The following is a 21,285-nucleotide window of genomic DNA, read 5'->3' on the forward strand; positions in this document are numbered from 1 at the left end:
TCATATCGCTGAAATATTGGTGAGTGCGGCGGTAAACAGCACACAAACAAATATAAATTGTCAATGCAAGAGAAAAACCAGCCACGATTCTCTCCCGAAACAGATTCCACTTGACGTAAAGGTCAAAGCGCTGTGGAAATTATATGAATGGACCACTGAAAGTCAGTGACGACACAAGGCGTTCGTGAAAAGGGTAAGCATATCCTGCCCTATCGGAAGTACCCGCCATTCATACACATCGCATAAGACCCGTGAAGATTCCGGGGTAGAATAGGTCTTCAGCAACCCATGCTTGTCGTAAAAGGCGACTAACGGGATCAGGTGGTCAGGCTCGCTGACTTGGTTGATACATGTCATCGGTCCCAATTGCGTGGATCGATGTTCATGATATTAATCACTGGATTGTCTGGTCCACACTCGATTATTTACAGACCGCCGTCATATAGCTAGAATATTGCTGAGTGCGGCGTTAATCAACAAACCAACCAACCAACCAACCAACTTCGCATAAAAAAGTAAGTATTTATTGCCTGACGCAGCACAGCAGTAGTCCTGTCACGTGACGTCAACAAATGTGAACCGGTTCCGCCTTCAACGTCCACTGTACTGCCTGAACGTCATCTGAATGGTGGTGATGCTAGACGGGTACATCCGGTTCCGCTTCTTGCACTTGATGGTGTCAAGGTAACGCTTTCGGAACCTTTTGGACATCAAGACGTACATCATGGGGTTGAGGCAGCTTGACAGCTTGGCGAAGATGACGGGGCCCACGGCGAAGAAAGGAGGGAGAGATTGAGGGTTGCCGTAGGATTCCCAAATAGATTTGACAGCATATGGCGTCCAACATACGAAGAATGAGACGACTAGCAGGAAACATGTCTGAAAGAACAAAAAACGATTACAAACAATATGATGCATGCTGTGTTCGGTGGAATAGAGGACAAGTGCCAGTAATTTATTGGGATAAGTACCAATTTTTTTACTTGTGCCATGTGTTGCCAGGTTTTTTTTCAGGTGATCAACTGACTTGTCTTTGCATGTGTTTGTAACGGTTGGCATCGGCAGGGCAGGATAAAGTTGCCTTTTCGCGAACTTCTGGTGTCATCACTATTTGATAGTGATTCATGAACAAAAGCTTTCATGATATAGTTGGAATCGTACAATTGATTCTGCTTTTGGCAGATATTTATTACTGGGGAAAGGGTTTTGCCGCTTTTACCGCTTTTAATTATATGACAAAGTTTAATGTCAACCGAACTGCCAGACAAAGAATTGATTCAAATGCTAGTTGATTCTCAATTTATGCTTCGGGTACAGTCATAAAGTTGTTGTTGTTGTTGTTGTTGTACAGATTAAAATAAAAATGCAGCAAAGAGGGTTTGGGTGATCCTGGCAGTCAGGCTGGTTAGACTCATCATCAGCTCAGGGCCCTTGCCCCCTCTACACACAGCCCAGACAGCTAATGGGACTTCTCCCAGGAAGCGCTGCCTAGTCAAACCCACCCAGAACTTTTCGGAGAATGTGAAGACTCCGAAACACTGCAGCCTTCTGCATTACCCAGATTGTCAGAAGGGCTGTATTATAAGTACGAGGGGCGATTGATAAGTTGTGAGCCTACCTCTGAAGGAGTGTGGTACGGATGAATTCCTTTGTGGTGGTGATAGACTGATCAAGTACAGTGACATACACAGGAGGATTGTTGTATTGGACACATTATTTAGTTTAGTATAAGCTATTGACTGCAAGGGGGGTTATGAGATGACTTAAAATGGAGAAACAGGAAAAGCGAGCTGTTATCAAATACCTTTACAAGAAAGGCTTTACACCCAATGCCATATATGAGGATATGTTATCCACACTAGGGGAAGATGCCCCGTCATATGCAACAGTGAAAATATGGGTGGCAGAGTTTAAACGTGGGCGACTGAGCACTGATGATGAACCCCGTCCTGGTCCACCTGTTGTGTCTTCAACACCTGAAACGGTACAGCGAGTCCTGGACATAATCATGGACGACCGACGAGTGACACTGCGACAGATAGCCAACTTAGTGGACATCTCTCAGGAGCGAGTGCATTTCATTCTGATAGATATTCTAGGAATGCACAAGGTTTCTGCTCGATGGGTCCCCAAACTGTTGACAGCTGATCAGAAACGTCAAAGAGCGAATCTCTCAAGGGAGAACCTCAAGCTTTTTGAAGGTGATCCAGATAACTTTCGCAAACGATTTGTTACAATGGACGAAACATGGGTCCACCACTTTGAACCTGAATCAAAACAACAGTCTAAACAGTGGAAACATGTCACATCTCCTACTCCAAAGAAAGAAAAGTCTGTGCCTTCAGCGGGGAAAGTCATGGCATCCGTGTTTTGGTATTCTGAAGGTGTGATCATGGTGGACTGGCTTCCTAAAGGCCGTACTGTTACAGGGGCTTACTATGTGGAACTTCCGAGACAGTTAAGAGAGAAAATCAAAGTTACGCGACGTGGAAAGTTGACGAAAGGTGTGCTTTATCATCACGACAATGCTCCAGCACACACATCACCGATAGCAATGGCCAAAATCCATGAGTGTGGCTTTGAACTTCTCCAACATCCACCTTATTCACCTGATTGGGCTCCGTCGGACTATCATCTGTTCCCACAGTTAAAAAGGCATTTAGCTGGAACTCATTTCCAGTCAGATGATGATGTCATTACAGCGGTCAACAACTTTTTGAGTGACCAAGAAGTTGACTTCTACAAAAGTGGCATAATGGCATTGCAACATCGCTGGCAGAAGTGTGTTGACCTTAAAGGGGACTATGTCGAAAGATAAAAAGCTTTGGTATCAAACTGACTTTGTTTTCTTTGTTAGGCTTAGAACTTATCAATCGCCCCTCAACATTTGTACATGAGATTATTATTATTATTATTATTATTATTATTATTATTATTATTATTATTGACAGATTAAAAATAAATAAAATATAAATAAAAAATGCAACAAAGAGGGTTTGGGTGATCCTGGCACAATCAGGCTGGTTAGGCTCATTACCCAGATTGTCAGAAGGGCTGTATTCCTGGTAGCAAACCCGGGTACTCTCCCAATGTTAGTCAACAGATTGGGAGGTACCGAACCTAGGGCACCGAGAACAATAGGGAGTCGGACAACTTGGTACTTGGGATGCAAGCGTGACATTTCGAAAGCGAGGTCCGCATATTTGCCATGTTTTTCCTCAATCTTGTCAATTACATTAGTGTCAAAGGGGACATAAAATTCAGTGATACCAATGATTTCATTGGATTTATCGAAAGGTTTGTTGGCCTGGATACGTAGGCTGTACATGGGCCTATTCCAAAGAATTTTGTATTTAACATTTTCCGTGACGCCCTCTACATATTCCGGGTCGTACCTTGGGTGGACGGACCTCTGTGTCAAAACCACAAGCATGGCGAAGACGGTAATAAAATGATCGAGCTACACCACCATGTCGTTTAAGATACTGTGTTTGTGCCAAAGCTGGGCATCCACTGACAGTGTGTTGGAGAGTCTCATTAAATTCATTACATAATCTACATTTCAAATTTACATTTTGATGCAAAATCACACATTGACGGTTTCGAGTGGGAAGTGACTGGTCCTGAGCAGCAAACAGAAAGCCTTCTACTTCACTTTTCAGGCCAGACGACTTCATCCACGCATAGAACTCTGCAGGATTGCTGAACTTCTCAACACACTGCACATAAACTCGATGCAGTGGTCGTTCAGATAGCCTCTCCTTGAAAAACTGAGTCTGGGCCGACTTGATATGGCACTTCGCTTGGTTGACAGTCATTTCTGTACCGTTCAGCAGTACAGAACAATCAACAAAATCAACACCGACATTGAGATTATGTCCCACATCCTTGGCTCGTTTTAGAAAACTGTGGAATGCCTTGTTTTCATCATGAGTCTTGACATGCTTCACAAGAGGATCATCAGACAAGTAAATGTGTGCAAAAGTGCACAAAACAATTCTATCATGAAGAGCATCCACATTAATCAAACCACGCCCTCCCATCATAATTGGTAAATATAAGCGATTGAGGGAAAAGCGAGGGTGGTGGGATCTATTGTCTGACATGATTCTTCGTGTGAGGGTGTCAATACCCTGAATTTCTTGTTTCGTCCAATCAACAACACCAAAAGAATACAAAAGGACGGGCACAGCATAAGTATTCAGCTCTGAACTCCAGATTTTCTTTAGTCTACATTTGTACATGGGATTCTGGAGTTTGTCCCTAATCTGGTCCCTAAGTACGTGTAGGCCTGACCTTCCTCAAGATGGTCAATAACTCCTCCTCTAAGTAAACTGACTGATCCTCCCTCTTCTACCTTGCCACGTTTCAAATGAAGAATTTTGCATTATTATTATTATTATTATTATCATTATTATTATTATTCACGATATGGATATGAATACCACTTTATCGAATAAGGTAAAAGTGAATCATGATCGCGGACAATGTGAGATTCGAACCCATGAATAACAGATCCTGGCATCCATGTAGAAGGGACGCAACTCTTAGAGAGGGAAACAAGATGTCACCAGTCAGTATTAATAATTTATGCTGTCAATGGCGTAGTCATTCCAATGAGACATATCCGAATTGAGTCATGATTTTTTTTAACAAAAGGCATCTGACAACAACGGTATCACTTTATCGAACATATGCACAGTACCTTTGTGATCACGATATCTTGTATTGCCCGTCGCCGGAAACGTTCCTTCCGTGCCGTATAGTAGATGCAGACATAGCAGAAGGTCATTACAAACGTGTTGACGCCCAACACCAGTACAACAAGTCCAAAAATGAAGATCCTGGCACTGAGAGACCTGCCCTGCCAGTCCACCGAGCACGATGTCTGTGTGGAGTGTTACAGTGATTAAAAGTATGGAACCCTAGAAGGGACATTGTCGCCCTTACAAAAACAAACCGAAATGTCAAAATTAACCAAAATTATTTTATCGCATTATCGGCTATTACTTTTGGGAGAGCTTTCTTGAGTCTATGGAAAGGGTTTTGTCGCATTTATTGAATAATTTGTTCTCAAGTGCGACAACGCGACATTTTTCACGGTCAAAATATGTCGCGGTGTCGCATTGTCGCCCGATCTAAAATGTGTGAAAAAAAATTTAAAACGCGACAATATCCCTTCCAGGATTTCATACAAAGAGCTACCCATGTTCAGCCAACGGCTTGGTCCATCCATGAATGTATGACTTAGCACTTGTAAAACTTCTATTTTTCATTTCTACTGTGACGAAGTTTATTTCCTCAAAACTGAGTTTTGTTTCGCATGGTTTATTGTTTAACGCCGCACTCAGCAATATTCTAGCTATATGACGGCGGTCTGTAAATAATCGAGTCTGGACCAGACGATCCAGTGATTGACATCATGAGCATTGATCAACGCAATTGGGATGCGATTACATGCATCAACCAAGTCAGCGAGCCTGACCACCCGATCCCGTTAGTCGCCACTTATGACAAGCATAGTCGCCTTATACGGCAAGCATGGGTTGCTGAAGACCTATTCTACCCCGGATCTTCACAGGTGGGTCCTACTGTTTAATCACATTTACTGATTTACCTGGAATGGTTCCAATGCATATTCTACACCTGTAGTGATTGGTAGCATCGCCCACATAAAAGCTTGGAACCAAATAATGCCAAAAATCTTCACGAGCGACAACCTTCTTTGCAAAATGGTTCCTGGAAGTATAAATTAAAATAAAATAATGGCCGAGTGTATCATGGGTGTAAACGTGTGTAAAATACAACAGACTGATAAGATGTTAGCATGATTGTATCCTAACGTTATTAATACGAAACAACACATCGATTACAAATGATTATTAAAAATCATTAAGGTTTAACTCCGAGAGATGTAAAGGGATATTACATTGGGATTGGGGGCACGGGTGGTCCAGTCGGCTAAGGCGCCGCGATTCGCTGGGCAGAGTTGCGTCCTTTTGGCAAGCCAGAAACCTATGATTGTGGGTTCGAATCCAGGTTCGCCCCGATTATGTTTCTAGGTTTGTCAGCACCATACCCGTGCTCGTGGGTTTCACCGAAGTGATAAACGTCTTAGACCTGCATCACTTCGGGCTTTCCTCCCACATTAAGCTGACACGCCGCGGTATAACTGGAATACTGTTAAAAGCGGCGTTTAACAAAATTCACTCACCCACTCACTATACTGGAAGGTCTAGATATAAGCATGGTTATATAAGAAGGTGCTAGATATAAGCATGGTTATACAAGAAGGTCTAGATATAAGCATATGGTTATACAAGAAGGTCTAGATATAAGCATGGTTATACAAGAAGGTCTAGATATAAGCATGGTTATACTGGAAGGTCTAGATATAAGCATGGTTATACTGGAAGGTCTAGATAAAAGCATGCTTATACTGGAAGGTCTAGATATAAGCATGGTTATACAAGAAGGTCTAGATATAAGCATGGTTATACTGGAAGGTCTAGATATAAGCATGGTTACACTGGAAGATCTAGTTATAAGCATGCTTATACTGGAAGGTCTATATATAAGCATGATTGTACTGGAAGGTCTAGATATAAGCATGGTTATACTGGAAGGTCTAGATATAAGCATGGTTACACTGGAAGATCTAGTTATAAGCATGGTTATACTGGAAGGTCTAGATATAAGCATGGTTATACTGGAAGGTCTAGATATAAGCATGGTTATACTGGAAGATCTAGTTATAAGGATGCTTATACTGGAAGGTCTAGATATAAGCATGGTTATACTGGAAGGTCTAGATATAAGCATGGTTATACTGGAAGGTCTAGATATAAGCATGGTTTCACTGGAAGATCTAGTTATAAGGATGCTTATACTGGAAGGTCTAGATATAAGCATGGTTATACTGGAAGGTCTAGATATAAGCATCGTTATACTGGAAGGTCTAGATATAAGCATGGTTATACAAGAAGGTCTAGATATAAGCATGGTTATACAAGAAGGTCTAGATATAAGCATGGTTATACTGGAAGGTCTAGATATAAGCATGGTTATACAAGAAGGTCTAGATATAAGCATGGCTATACAAAAAGGTCTAGATATAAGCATGGTTATACAAGAAGGTCTAGATATAAGTATGGTTATACTGGAAAGTCTAGATGTAAGCATGGTTAGACTGGAAGGTCTATATATAAGCATGATTGTACTGGAAGGTCTAGATATAAGCATGGTTAGACTGGAAGGTCTAGATATAAGCATGGTTAGACTGGAAGGTCTAGATATAAGCATGGTTATACTGGAAGGTTTAGATATAAGCATGGTTAGACTGGAAGGTCTAGATATAAGCATGGTTAGACTGGAAGGTCTAGATATAAGCATGGTTAGACTGGAAGGTCTTGATATAAGCATGCTTATACTGGAAGGTCTATATATAAGCATGGTTAGACTGGAAGGTCTAGATATAAGCATGGTTATACTGGAAGGTCTAGATATAAGCATGGTTATACTGGAAGGTCTAGATATAAGCATGGTTAGACTGGAAGGTCTAGATATAAGCATGGTTATACTGGAAGGTCTAGATATAAGCATGGTTATACAAGAAGGTCTAGATATAAGCATGGTTATACAAGAAGGTCTATATATAAGCATGGTTATACTGGAAGGTTTAGATATAAGCATGGTTAGACAAGAAGGTCTAGATATAAGCATGGTTATACAAGAAGGTCTAGATATAAGCATGGTTATACTGGAAGGTCTAGATATAAGCATGGTTATACTGGAAGGTCTAGATATAAGCATGGTTATACTGGAAGGTTTAGATATAAGCATGGTTAGACAAGAAGGTCTAGATATAAGCATGGTTATACAAGAAGGTCTAGATATAAGCATGGTTATACTGGAAGGTCTAGATATAAGCATGGTTATACTGGAAGGTCTAGATATAAGCATGGTTATACTGGAAGGTTTAGATATAAGCATGGTTAGACAAGAAGGTCTAGATATAAGCATGGTTATACAAGAAGGTCTAGATATAAGCATGGTTAGACAAGAAGGTCTAGATATAAGCATGGTTATACTGGAAGGTCTAGATATAAGCATGGTTATACTGGAAGGTTTAGATATAAGCATGGTTAGACAAGAAGGTCTAGATATAAGCCTGGTTATACAAGAAGGTCTAGATATAAGCATGGTTAAACAAGAAGGTCTAGATATAAGCATGGTTATACAAGAAGGTCTAGATATAAGCATGGTTATACTGGAAGGTCTAGATATAAGCATGGTTATACTGGAAGGTCTAGATATAAGCATGGTTATACTGGAAGGTTTAGATATAAGCATGGTTAGACAAGAAGGTCTAGATATAAGCATGGTTATACAAGAAGGTCTAGATATAAGCATGGTTAGACAAGAAGGTCTAGATATAAGCATGGTTATACTGGAAGGTCTAGATATAAGCATGGTTATACTGGAAGGTTTAGATATAAGCATGGTTAGACAAGAAGGTCTAGATATAAGCCTGGTTATACAAGAAGGTCTAGATATAAGCATGGTTAGACAAGAAGGTCTAGATATAAGCATGGTTATACTGGAAGGTCTATATATAAGCATGGTTATACTGGAAGGTTTAGATATAAGCATGGTTAGACAAGAAGGTCTATATATAAGCATGGTTATACTGGAAGGTCTAGATATAAGCATGGTTAGACAAGAAGGTCTAGATATAAGCATGGTTATACTGGAAGGTCTATATATAAGCATGGTTATACTGGAAGGTTTAGATATAAGCATGGTTAGACAAGAAGGTCTAGATATAAGCATGGTTATACTGGAAGGTCTAGATATAAGCATGGTTATACTGGAAGGTTTAGATGTATGCATAGTTACACAAGAAGGTAAAAATATACAAACAGGGGTGTATATAAAGTGATGTAAAGGTTATGTTATTGAAAATAGTAAAAATGGTAAAAAAATCATTAGTTAAACCTATGTATGGTAACAGGAGACGTAGAGACACGCCCTAAAATAGAGGTGGTGTAACAACTCAATTGGCAATATCAATATCGGGAGTCCACTGCGTTGATACAGGCGAGGAAGCGGCGGCGCATTGAAGACGCCAGAAGATTGAAAATAGCCTAGGGGCAAGTCAACCAAATATTGGCCCAACCCAGCTGACGTTCCCGGCTGGTTCTGGTCCTGGCGTAGACCTCGTTCCATTTCATCCCAGGCACGTTTTATGGGGGAAAGGTCATGGCAAATTACAGCAAGGTTATGCTGCCTCGGAAAGAGTGTTACGACACGTGCAACATGTGGGCGGGTATTATCCTGCTGCAATGTGACGTTACGCCCCTGCATTTCCACAAATGGTAGAACGTGATCTCGAACGATGTCTTCCCGGTAGCCTACACCATTCAAATTGTTACCAACAATGAAGAATTGTGTTCTCCCATTAGTTTTGATGCCACACGAAACCATTACACTTCCAACCCCAAACTGACGATGTTGAGTAGCACAGGCGTTGTTAAAACGTTCTTCTGGGCGCCTGTGGACACTTGCATGACCATCAAAGTTGCTCAGATGAAGTCTGGACCCATCTGTGAACAGTATAGTGTCCCAGTCTTGTCTTCTGAACCCCAGATGCTGTCTACACCACGTTATGCGTTCCTGACGGTGGCGGGGAAGCGAAATGGGACTTATCGCTGGACGTCGGGGCCGGATGTTGTGCTGCCTCAACCGTTTGTTCACCGTTCTGCCACTTATTGATTTCAACCCAGGAATTATCCGAGCTGTTAAGATGGCAGTTTGGTATCGGTTTCGTAGATTCGATGCACCAACCGAATATGGTTGTCTTGTTGACGTGACGTCACAGGTGGATGACTGTCCCTAGGCAAGTCATGAGTGTTGTCCTGATGTAGATAACGTCTCCAAAGAGATGTTATTGTGTTTCGATGACCATTAAAGGGTCTGCCAACTTCAGTTTGCGCCATGCCTGTTTGAGGCATACCCGCGGCCCGTTGACGTCAGTTTTCAGCAAGCCGTGACAAGCCGTGAGCGTTATTTGTGGTCATAGAAATGTCATTTATGAGCACCTGATATTTGAACAATGATTGTGTGCTGAGCACATTCAAAACTCACGTGTGGGTGAGTATTATGCTCCCAACAAACACGAAAACATCTACATTGTATTTGCACGTGCAAATTGTAAATCACGATCTTAAAGTCGAGGAGATGTCTGCATGGTTATGTATTGAAATATGCATTATTTAATTACAAGATAAATGTATTTTTACTGAACGTTATATGAAACACATATACTTTGTTCCATAGGTATAAAGGCATGGTTATTCAAGACAGTCAAGATATTGGCGTAATGATATGAAAATTAAGCAAAGTAATTTACAATACAGAAAAGCATGTGTTTTCAGAGTTTATTTTCATACTGTGCATTCGAGCCATGTAAATGATACACTGGAATCATCCAGTTGTAAAACCATTGCGGGCCTTTGCAGGTATTTATTTTTTCGTTTACATTTTCATAAACCGAAAACAGTGAGGATTTACACAATGTGCACACTGGGTTTTTTATTAACACCTCCTAAAACACAAAAAATGTTGAAGTCAATTCTCCGAATCTACCGTCAGTTCCTGCACAAGTGGCGAATACATTTAATCAGAAAACACAGTCTGTGATTAAGCCGTCGGCTTTAACTGGCATTTTTTGGAGTGTTAAATACCTAATAACACCCGGTAATCTGAAAAAAACCCACTTGATGTTAACCTCGATACTGACAGCCTTAAGCACGTGTCAGTACTTCGCTTACCTTCATACTTCCTGCATATTATAAGATATCGTTCCACGCTGATGGCCGATAGCGTTGATATTGATCCGTTGCCGAAGAGAAAGCTAAGAAACCCGTACATAGTGCAGCCAACGTCGCCATGTATCCACTCCTGAAATAAATAGATAAAGTGTGTTACAAACAGATTCATGCAAACATGCCCTTCATCACGGCAAACGATGAATGTTGCTTCATATGAATACTTAACATTATTGTATTGGAACACTTAACGTAAGGTCGTGAACACTTAAAATTACTGTATTGGAACACTTAACGTAAGGTCATGAACACTGAACATTACTGTATTGGAACACTTAACGTAAGGTCATGAACACTTAACATTACTGTATTGGAACACTTAACGTAACTGCACATGAACACTTAACATTACTGTATTGGAACACTTAACGTAAGGTCATGAACACTCAACATTACTGTATTGGAACACTTAACGTAAGGTCGTGAACACTTAACATTATTGTATTGGAACACTTAACGTAACTGCACATGAAAACTTAACATTACTGTATTGGAACACTTAACGTAAGGTCATGAACACTCAACATTACTGTATTGGAACACTTAACGTAAGGTCATGAACACTCAACATTACTGTTTTGGAACACTTAACGTAAGGTCATGAACACTTAAAATTACTGTATTGGAACACTTAACGTAAGGTCTTGGACACTGAACATTACTGTATTGGAACACTTAACGTAAGGTCATGAACACTTAACATTACTGTATTGGAACACTTAACGTAACTGTACATGAACACTTAACATTACTGTATTGGAACACTTAACGTTACTGTACATGAACACTTAACATTATTGTATTGGAACACTTAACGTAACTGCACATGAACACTTAACATTACTGTATTGGAACACTTAACATAACAACACACAAACACTTAACATTACTGTATTGGAAAACTTAACGTAAGGTCATGAACACTCAACATTACTGTTTTGGAACACTTAACGTAAGGTCATGAACACTTAAAATTACTGTATTGGAACACTTAACGTAAGGTCTTGGACACTGAACATTACTGTATTGGAACACTTAACGTAAGGTCATGAACACTTAACATTACTGTATTGGAACACTTAACGTAACTGTACATGAACACTTAACATTACTGTATTGGAACACTTAACGTTACTGTACATGAACACTTAACATTATTGTATTGGAACACTTAACGTAACTGCACATGAACACTTAACATTACTGTATTGGAACACTTAACATAACAACACACAAACACTTAACATTACTGTATTGGAAAACTTAACGTAACTGTACATGAACACTTAACATTACTGTATTGGAACACTTAACGTAACTGCACATGAACACTTAACATTACTGTATTGGAACACTTAACGTAACTGCACATGAACACTTAACATTACTGTATTGGAACACTTATCGTAACTGCACATGAACACTTAACGTTACTGTATTGGAACACTTAACGTAACTGCACATGAACACTTAAAATTACTGTATTGGAACACTTAACGTAATGTCATGAACACTTAACATTACTGTATTGGAACACTTAACATAAGGTCGTGAACACTTAACATTACTGTATTGGAACACTTAACGTAAGGTCATGAACACTAAACATTACTGTATTGGAACACTTAACGTAAGGTCATGAACACTGAACATTACTGTATTGGAACACTTAACGTAACTGCACACAAACACTTAACATTACTGTATTGGAACACTGAACGTTACTGTACATGAACACTTAACATTACTGTATTGGAACACTTAACGTAGCTGCACATGGACACTTAACATTACTGTATTGGAACACTTAACGTAACTGCACATGAACTCTTAACATTACTGTATTGGAACACTTAACGTAACTGCACATGAACACTTAACATTACTCTATTGGAACACTTAACGTAACTGCACATGGACACTTACCATTACTGTATTGGAACACTTAACGTAACTGCACATGAACACTTAACATTACTGTATTGGAACACTTAACGTAAGGTCGTTAACACTTAAAATTACTGTATTGGAACACTTAACGTAAGGTCGTGGACACTGAACATTACTGTATTGGAACACTTAACGTAACTGCACATGAACACTGAACATTACTGTATTGGAACACTTAACGTAACTGCACATGGACACTGAACATTACTGTATTGGAACACTTAACGTAACTGCACATGAACACTTAACATTACTGTATTGGAACACTTAACGTAACTCCACATGAACACTTAACATTACTGTATTGGAACACTTAACGTAACTGCACATGAACACTTAACATTATTGTATTGGAACACTTAACATAACTGCACATGAACACTTAACATTACATTACATTTTGCGGGATATAAATATGTACCAGGTGTACAAACTACCTAAGATTACCTGAGCAAAGTTTGCTGAGATGACAAAGGGAAAACACACCACAGTCATCCCAAGATCCGATATTGAAAGGTTGAAGAGCAACGCATCCACCGACGTCCTGAACTTCTTCTCCCGTAGGAACATCACGACGGATACGGAGTTCGTGACAATCCCGAAAATGCCTGCAACGGGATTACATAATCGTATTATGATATAAAACGTCAACGCCAGAGAATAACCACTTTCGATTATCCGTCAAAACAGATTCTATCAGGCAAACTAGCGGTGAAAATTATTTGAATGGATCACTGAAAATCAGTGTTGGCACCAGGTGTTCGCGAAAAGAGTCAGCATGTCCTGCCCTACCGATAGCACCCGCCACTCACACAAATTGCAAATCTGAAGGTAATAAAATGTTTAGGCACGTTTTGACTTTTCTTAGATGCTATTCTAAGATGACTGGTGAATATTCGAATCTGATCGACTAGTAAGTGTGAATTCACAATAGATTCAGCTTCAGTGGATAATAATGCACAAACTTTTGAAATTGAAAAATTGAACATAATAATTCGCTAAACGGCTCTTGAATTCCTCCCTTTTGCCAAAGTTACCTTTTGTAAGAAACTGTCACACACGCTTGACAATTTTGCCGACAATCTCTGTGCCGTTGTTTCTTTCTGCGTGTTTACACTAACAACGTCAGATTGAGTGAACGAGTTAAGAAGTACCGTCCCTGCCTAGAACACTTAATGTCACTGCACGGGAACACTTAACTTTTTGGAAAACATGACGATACAGGGTTAGATAAGTTCCATATTTGCCTCATCGGCAATTTAACATCCCAACCCGGCTTCTTATGCATATGGAATATGGGAACTGAACAAATTCATCCAATCTGGGTAAATTTTGTCTTTATATGCATAATCACACCCGGTAAAGGGTTACTCTTAGGCTCTGTATGTGTCCTCCCAGATAAATCCCGCTTTATGCATACAGATAATAATGGTATCGATGACTCAGACTTAAAGTTAGCCATCTTGAAATCAAAATATGACGAAAATGTAGATATACTGCTGTGTGGAGACTTTAATGCCATAGTAGGAGATAACGATGATTTTATTAAGGTGGACGAAACCGACTCAGATTATATTCCACTTGGTGAGACGTATGTATTTGGCGACAAAGGTCTACGCAAGACAGTAGTGTAAACAGCTATGGGTTGTTACTTCTCGAATTATGTAAAAGCTTCTGTATACGTATTGTCAATGGTAGATCAGTTAGTGACAAAGAGGGAAGTTTTACATGTGTCAGTAATGGGGGCACTAGCTTGGTAGTCTACTTTATCGCATCATAAAACATGTTCAAATATATCATAGATCTAGCTGTGAACTCTGGCCCGGATTCTGATCATCTAACAGTTTCATGTCAGCTAAAACTTTCATGTATTTCCCATAGTGCGCAATATCACAAGCAGACTAATCTTGATTCTGAAGCAATACTCAAGTTCAAACGGCATGACTACGTTAATGAAGAGTTTAAACTCTGATATGGGCAATCATATAGTTTATGATTTTCTTGATGTTGTCCATATGAAAGTTAATGCAGCGACTGCTAAAATTGTCGAATTACTTTAAAGTTTAAAGACTGGTAAAGCACCAGCTGGTATTGACGGTGTTCCTTCTGATGTTTATAAAAATGCTCTTTCCATTGTGTCGTATTAAATATACTTTATAATCTTAAATTTGATCGTGGCGAATTTCCAGATGAGTGGAATATAGGAATGATTGTCCCACTGTATAAAAAGGTGACGCTCGAAATCCGGACAATTACAGGGTAGTTTTGCTTTTAAATATTGTTTAGTAAAATTTTCACTTCAGTACTGGAACTGAGAATACGAAACTTGGTCGAAGTTAATGATATGCTACATGAAGCAGAAGCGGGATTTAGAAATGATTATTCCACCACTGATTTCAACAATCCCTATGTCAGAAATTTCTTGGAAAATCAAACCACAGACTTTATGCCTGTTTCATAGACTTTAAAAATGCCTTCGACTATGTAGATAGAAATAAGTTGTTATATGTGTTATTAAATAGAGGTGTTCATGGTAAAATGTTTATTATCCTTAGAAACATGTATGCAAATATAAAAGCATGTGTAAGGGTTGAAGATGTGAAAACAAGTATTTTTAATACAAGTGGTGTTAGACAAGGATGCATGTTGAGTCCTGTTCTTTTTATACTTTTTATAAACAAGTTTGTACTTGAAATGGACATTCTTGGGCTAAGAGGCATATTTGTGAAAGAAAATGTTGATGAAATCATGTTATTATTATTATTTGCTGATGATGTCACTCTTGTTGACACTCTTATTGTGACAAATGGGGCATTGAATTTAATTTAGATAAGACAAAAGTCTTAAGTTTTAGAAAGGGTGGTTATCTGAGGAAAACTGAGAAATGGTTTTATAAAGGTTCGCAAATTGAAGATGTATCATATTTCAAATACCTTTGTCTACTATTCTCTTCAAGGCTTGTTTGGACTAAAGCATGTGATACACTAGCTATTCAAGCAAAGAAGGCGACTTGTCCTGTGTTATATATGATAAAGAAATTCCCATCTCTCCCATTTTCTACTGCTGCTAAAATATTTGATTCAAAGGTTGCTCCTGTTCTTTCATATGGCTCAGAAAAATGGAGATGTGCCTATGAAAAAAGCATTGAAAAGGTTCAAAGTAATTTCTTTAAAAGAGTTCTTTCCGTTGGAAAACGAACATCAACAAATGCAATTCTAGGGGAACTGAGAAAAACATCATTGTGTGTACACTATTACAGTCGTTGTATCAAGTATTGATGTCGACTACTTAGATCACATGAAACAAGATATCCGTATGCCTGTTACCATATGTTAAAAGCATTTGACGAAAATGATCAAACTAACTGGGTTTCTTATATACGACAATTATTGTTTTAAACTGGGTTTTCATATGTGTGGTTGTCTCAGGATTGCGGCGATGTGAAATGCTTCATGGTTATATTCAAACAACGACGTAAAGATATATAATTCTAAAACTGGCATTACAAAATCACCAATTCTTCTTTCCTTGTTATTTATTCATCTTATGAATCATTACTCGAACCAGAAAAGTATCTGTATACTTTAGTATGTGAAAGAGATCTTCTTAGAGCTTTATGTAAATTCCGTTGTTTAGGCCATAATCTGAATACAGAAAAATCGATTTAATACAACCACAGAGTCATCGATAAGTTTATTAGTAAATGTAACCGCTATGAAATAGAAAATGAATACCACTTTTTGTTAATTTGTCCTTTGTATAAAAGTAGTGGAGAAAATTTAATTCCAAAATGTTACCATGTGCAACCATCTGTTCCAAAATGTATCAGTCTTCTTTCTACCAGAAATTATTCTGTTATAAAAACATGTCCATATATTTAAATTAAAAGACATTTACCAAGGTAAATACAAATGTAACACATATGAACGTTTGTTGTAGGAAAATATGTGCATGTGCATAGCATATATTATTCATGTTAATGAACTCTGGGCCATGTGTGAAGCCCATTTCTGGTGTCCCCCGCCGTGATATTGTTGGAATATTGCTAAAAGCGGCGTAAAACTATACTCACTCACCCACTCTGGGCCATGTGGCCTTCATTCATGAATAAACTACTACTTCTTCTTCTTCTTCTTCTTCTGCTTCTTCTTCCACAGAAGCTGGTTTGCAGTACTTTTTGCACACAGGACACTGCCTATTATTGGTTACAAGTTGAACAATTGAAAGAATGTTGTTAGATGATAAATAGAATCTCCCCCGTGTGTCTTTGGACATAAAAAATACCAACATCGACAAGTCTGGGAGTTTGAGGCTTGATTCGCTCTCCATATCAGCTGTCAACGGTGGAGAACCGGGTTAGAACTGCTCCCCAGCATCCGGTTGCTTGTCATTCAATCAGTCAAAAAATCGTTATTTCTGTATGTAGGACCCTGGGCCCGTGTGCATACATATAGAACAAGGCCAAAGGTAGGTTACATTCACATACATTTACATCTCTTTTAAAGAGCATGGTAAATATTAAGGAAAACATGTTCAAATTATATGTATTATTCGTGGGAAAAAGTTTCTAAATATTAGGGTTGTCACGATAAATCGAAATATCAATATATTGCTATTGGTAAGCACTTAAAGTCAATAAATCGATTGTTGAATCAGTTTCCGATCAATAGTATCGATTTCAGTTAGGGATATCGATAGTTTCGATTGTATTTACCATATCAATGAAATACATGCAATGCTGTTCAAATTTGGGTTTCTTTTGATCATGAGTGGTAGTAATTTACACATGGTAATGTGGAAGTTTCTTTTTCTTAAATTATTAGGTTAAAGAAAAAACAAATCAGTCATATCTCAAACTTTACTTTTTATTTGTTGTTATGGTTATCACATTCAAAGGAAACTTCAGTTCCAAGGTTTAATTCAACTCTAAAATCCATTTAAAATGATACACTGAAAACTATCGATATTTATCGCAATAGTTGCTTGCAATAGCAATAGTTATCGCAATAGTTTCTTTCAATATCAAAAGTTATCGCAATAGTTGCTTGCAATATCAATAGTAATGGCAATAGTTTCTTTCAATATCAATAGTTATCGCAATAGTTGCTTGCAATATTAATAGTTATGGCAATAGTTCCTTTCAATATCAATAGTTATCGCAATAGTGATTTCCAGACCAGTAGTCACCCCTACTTAAAATTAAAAATACTGACATGTAAGTTTTGCGGTAGATACTTCATTCTAATTTTGTAATAAGTTGGACATGAAATGAAACTCATCTTCTATACCGAGTTTACAGACTGGATATATTCTCAGTGATATGTCTATTGTTTTCCACCTACTTTCGTTTATTTTTAAAAGTATAACCTACTTTATAACTAAGTATACTTATAACTATTTACTATTTTCATGGATTTCCCGTTAAAGTACCAGTTATTTTCTTGATGAAAACCTACTTCCCTAACTAAAACCTACAGTGTTAGATTTGTCTAAATTTACAGTTAAACGCCACGTATATACATAGCTAATGTATCTAACGGACTGGACACTCAAACCAAAATATTGTCATCACTGAAAAGTAACATACGAGTTTCCACGACATCCGGGAACATCTGGATACCATGATTTCCACTGTGTTAATTTTCTACAACAAGTTCCTTTATTAATAAAGAAAACAACATTAGGCTTAACATACACCCTTGCCTTAAGCCGAATGGACAATAAAGCCTGTAAATTGCAATCATCATAATCGAACATAGCATTTTACTGAGGAATATACACCTTTAAATGTTTGCACCAATTTCCCACTTAGACCATAACAAGACAACAATTTCCATAATTCAATTCGTTCTGCAGTATCAATAACAAAAAATGTTCTCCTCCGTTTACACTATTTATTTTCGACAATAACATATAATGTGTAAATGTGATCTTCAATTGACTATCCGTGTCTAAAAACTATTTGATTTGTTTTCAGTGACTTTATTCATAATATTTGCCCACTGCATTGGACGGTCATCCAGAAGACAAGTATATAAGTATTTAATTTATTTAAAGTGTTTTATTGGTTGCTAATTCTATTGTAACTACATATTTGCCTGCTATTTCTACTGTCACTACATCTTTGCCTGCTATTTCTACTGTCACTACATCTTTGCCTGCTAATTCTACTGTCACTACATCTTTGCCTGCTAATCCTACTGTCACTACATCTTTGCCTGCTAATTCTACTGTCACGACATCTTTGCCTGCTAAGTCTACTGTCACTACATCTTTGCCTGCTAATTCTACTGTCGCGACATCTTTTCCTGCTAATTCTACCGTCACTACATCTTTGCCTGCTAATTCTACCGTCAACACATCTTTGCCTGATATTTCTACCGTCACGACATCTTTGCCTGCTAAGTATACTGTCACTACATATTTGCCTGCTAATTCTACTGTCACTACATCTTTGCCTGCTAAGTCTACTGTCACGACATCTTTGCCTGCTAATTCTACTGTCACTACATCTTTGCCTGCTAATTCTACTGTCACAACATCTTTGCCTGCTAATTCTACTGTAACGACATCTTTGCCTGCTAATTCTACTGTCACTACATCTTTTCCTGCTAAGTCTACTGTCACTACATCTTTGCCTGCTATTTCTACCGTCACGACATCTTTGCCTGCTAAGTATACTGTCACTACATCTTTGCCTGCTAATTCTACTGTCACTACATCTTTGCCTGCTAATTCTACCGTCACGACATCTTTGCCTGCTAATTCTACTGTCACTACATCTTTGCCTGCTAATTCTACTGTCACTACATCTTTGCCTGCTAATTCTACTGTAACGACATCTTGCCTGCTAATTCTACTGTCACTACATCTTTTCCTGCTAATTCTACTGTAACTACATCTTTGCCTGCTATTTCTACCGTCACTACATCTTTGCCTGCTAATTCTACTGTCACTACATCTTTGCCTGCTAATTCTACCGTCACGACATCTTTGCCTGATATTTCTACCGTCACTACATCTTTGCCTGCTAATTCTACTGTCACTACATCTTTGCCTGCTAATTCTACTGTCACTATATGTCCACGTGGACATGTCCACTACTGTCACTATATGTCCACGTGCTGATTGTACTGTCACTACATCTTTGCCTGATAATTCTACTGTCACGACATCTTTGCCTGATAATTCTACTGTCACGATATCTTTGCCTGCTAATTCTACTGTCACTATATGTCCACGTGCTGATTGTACCGTCACTACATCTTTGCCTGCTTATTTGAGACCCCCTTCATGGGAGAGCGGAAGGTTGGTGGTTCGATCCTTGGCCGTGTTACACCAAAAGACGTTACAAGATGGGACTTGTTGTTACCCTGTCTGGCGCTTGGCATTAAGGAGAGAAAAACAAGGACTGATCGGTTCTGAGTCAGTATACTACTTCTACTATCGCAATATGCTTATTCTACTACTAGCACAACAAGCGGAAACAAACCTAGGGCTCGTTCCACAGAACAATGTTTGTGTCAAGATGATAGTAAGTCCAATACTCCAACATGGACAGTCGAAACGCTAAGTTCGCTTTGTGGACCCGGCGGCAGATAATGAGAAATGAAACGTTCAGACATTGAACCTTATCAGAAAAATAAAAAAGCACATACCGAATGTAAGAAGGACCATCGCACATATTAAATTCTCCCAGGGTCTCAGCCTGAAATGATAACTACTGTCATTTCCGAAATCGGTGATGTTCATGATCCTCCATCAACTGATACGCTGATAACAGAAACTAGCCCTAAAGAACGCGGAGCGGCTAAGTCAGCATTGATCCATGTCCTGAAATGAAGTCCTGCGATGAAGCCTTGTCACACCTTTGTAACCTTCGTGTGAGAAACACGGAGTTCTGAGTGCGTTAAACGCGACAGTTAGACAAGGTCGTCTTTCGGTGACGTCGTTCTCTTTGCGTCGGTAAGCGTTGTTGTTCGCGACCTGACATAGCAACAAGGCACCGCAGTCTCGCGTTATTAGGGAATGGGCAGACCGTGTAAGAGCTGACGTCTTTCAATACTGTGATAATAACATTTGTTAATTCACGAAGCGACGACCACATTTCACCTCATTTCACCTCACCTCACCCCACTCCACCTCACCTCACCTCACCCCATCCACCTCACCTCACCTCACCCATCCCACATCACCTCACCCCACCCCACCTCACCTCACCCCATCCACCCACCTCACCTCACCCCACCTCACCCACCCCACCTCACCTCGATCCCCCTCACCTCACCCCATCCCACCCCACCCCACCTAACCTCCTCACCTCACCCCACCCACCCCACCCCACCCCACCCCACCCCAACCAACCCCAACCAACCTCACCTCACCTCACCTGAACACTTCAATCACATTGTATACAAACGTCACAAGTTGATACAGGTAGTTGATG

At 39.2% G+C, this 21,285-nt stretch overlaps 2 protein-coding genes across 2 annotated transcripts; one reads left to right on the forward strand and one right to left on the reverse strand.

Moving 5' to 3' along the window:
- The first annotated feature begins 1,768 nt into the window (after positions 1-1,768).
- LOC125374422 (histone-lysine N-methyltransferase SETMAR-like) lies at positions 1,769-2,818 on the forward strand. The gene has a single exon (XM_048385301.1). It carries the CDS (start codon positions 1,769-1,771, stop codon positions 2,816-2,818), a length of 1,050 nt encoding a protein of 349 aa, XP_048241258.1.
- A 278-nt stretch (positions 2,819-3,096) lies between these two features.
- Positions 3,097-20,568, reverse strand: LOC124137866 (opsin-5-like). Its single transcript, XM_048385302.1, has 6 exons — positions 20,498-20,568; positions 13,287-13,447; positions 10,833-10,962; positions 5,618-5,739; positions 4,706-4,888; positions 3,097-3,120 (listed from the first exon to the last, which is right to left on the reverse strand). The coding sequence occupies exons 1-6, from the start codon at positions 20,514-20,516 to the stop codon at positions 3,097-3,099; spliced, it is 639 nt and encodes a 212-aa protein (XP_048241259.1). The 5' UTR covers positions 20,517-20,568.
- Between the last annotated feature and the right edge of the window lie 717 nt (positions 20,569-21,285).

This window comes from Haliotis rufescens, unplaced genomic scaffold (genome assembly GCF_023055435.1).
Source record: "Haliotis rufescens isolate VD_foot unplaced genomic scaffold, xgHalRufe1.0.p SCAF_57, whole genome shotgun sequence".
NCBI classification, from domain to species: domain Eukaryota; kingdom Metazoa; phylum Mollusca; class Gastropoda; order Lepetellida; family Haliotidae; genus Haliotis; species Haliotis rufescens.

Excerpts from the sequence above, each read along its gene's own strand:
- LOC124137866 (XM_048385302.1), bottom strand. Across the intron at positions 5,740-10,832 it reads AATATGCAGGAAGTATGAAG|GAACCATTTTGCAAAGAAGG; the intron begins GTAAGCGAAGTA and ends TTATACTTCCAG. Across the intron at positions 3,121-4,705 it reads AAGATATCGTGATCACAAAG|GTTCGGTACCTCCCAATCTG; the intron begins GTACTGTGCATA and ends TCGGTGCCCTAG.
- LOC125374422 (XM_048385301.1), top strand. The coding sequence starts at position 1,769 with ATGGAGAAACAGGAAAAGCGAGCTGTTATCAAATACCTTTACAAGAAA.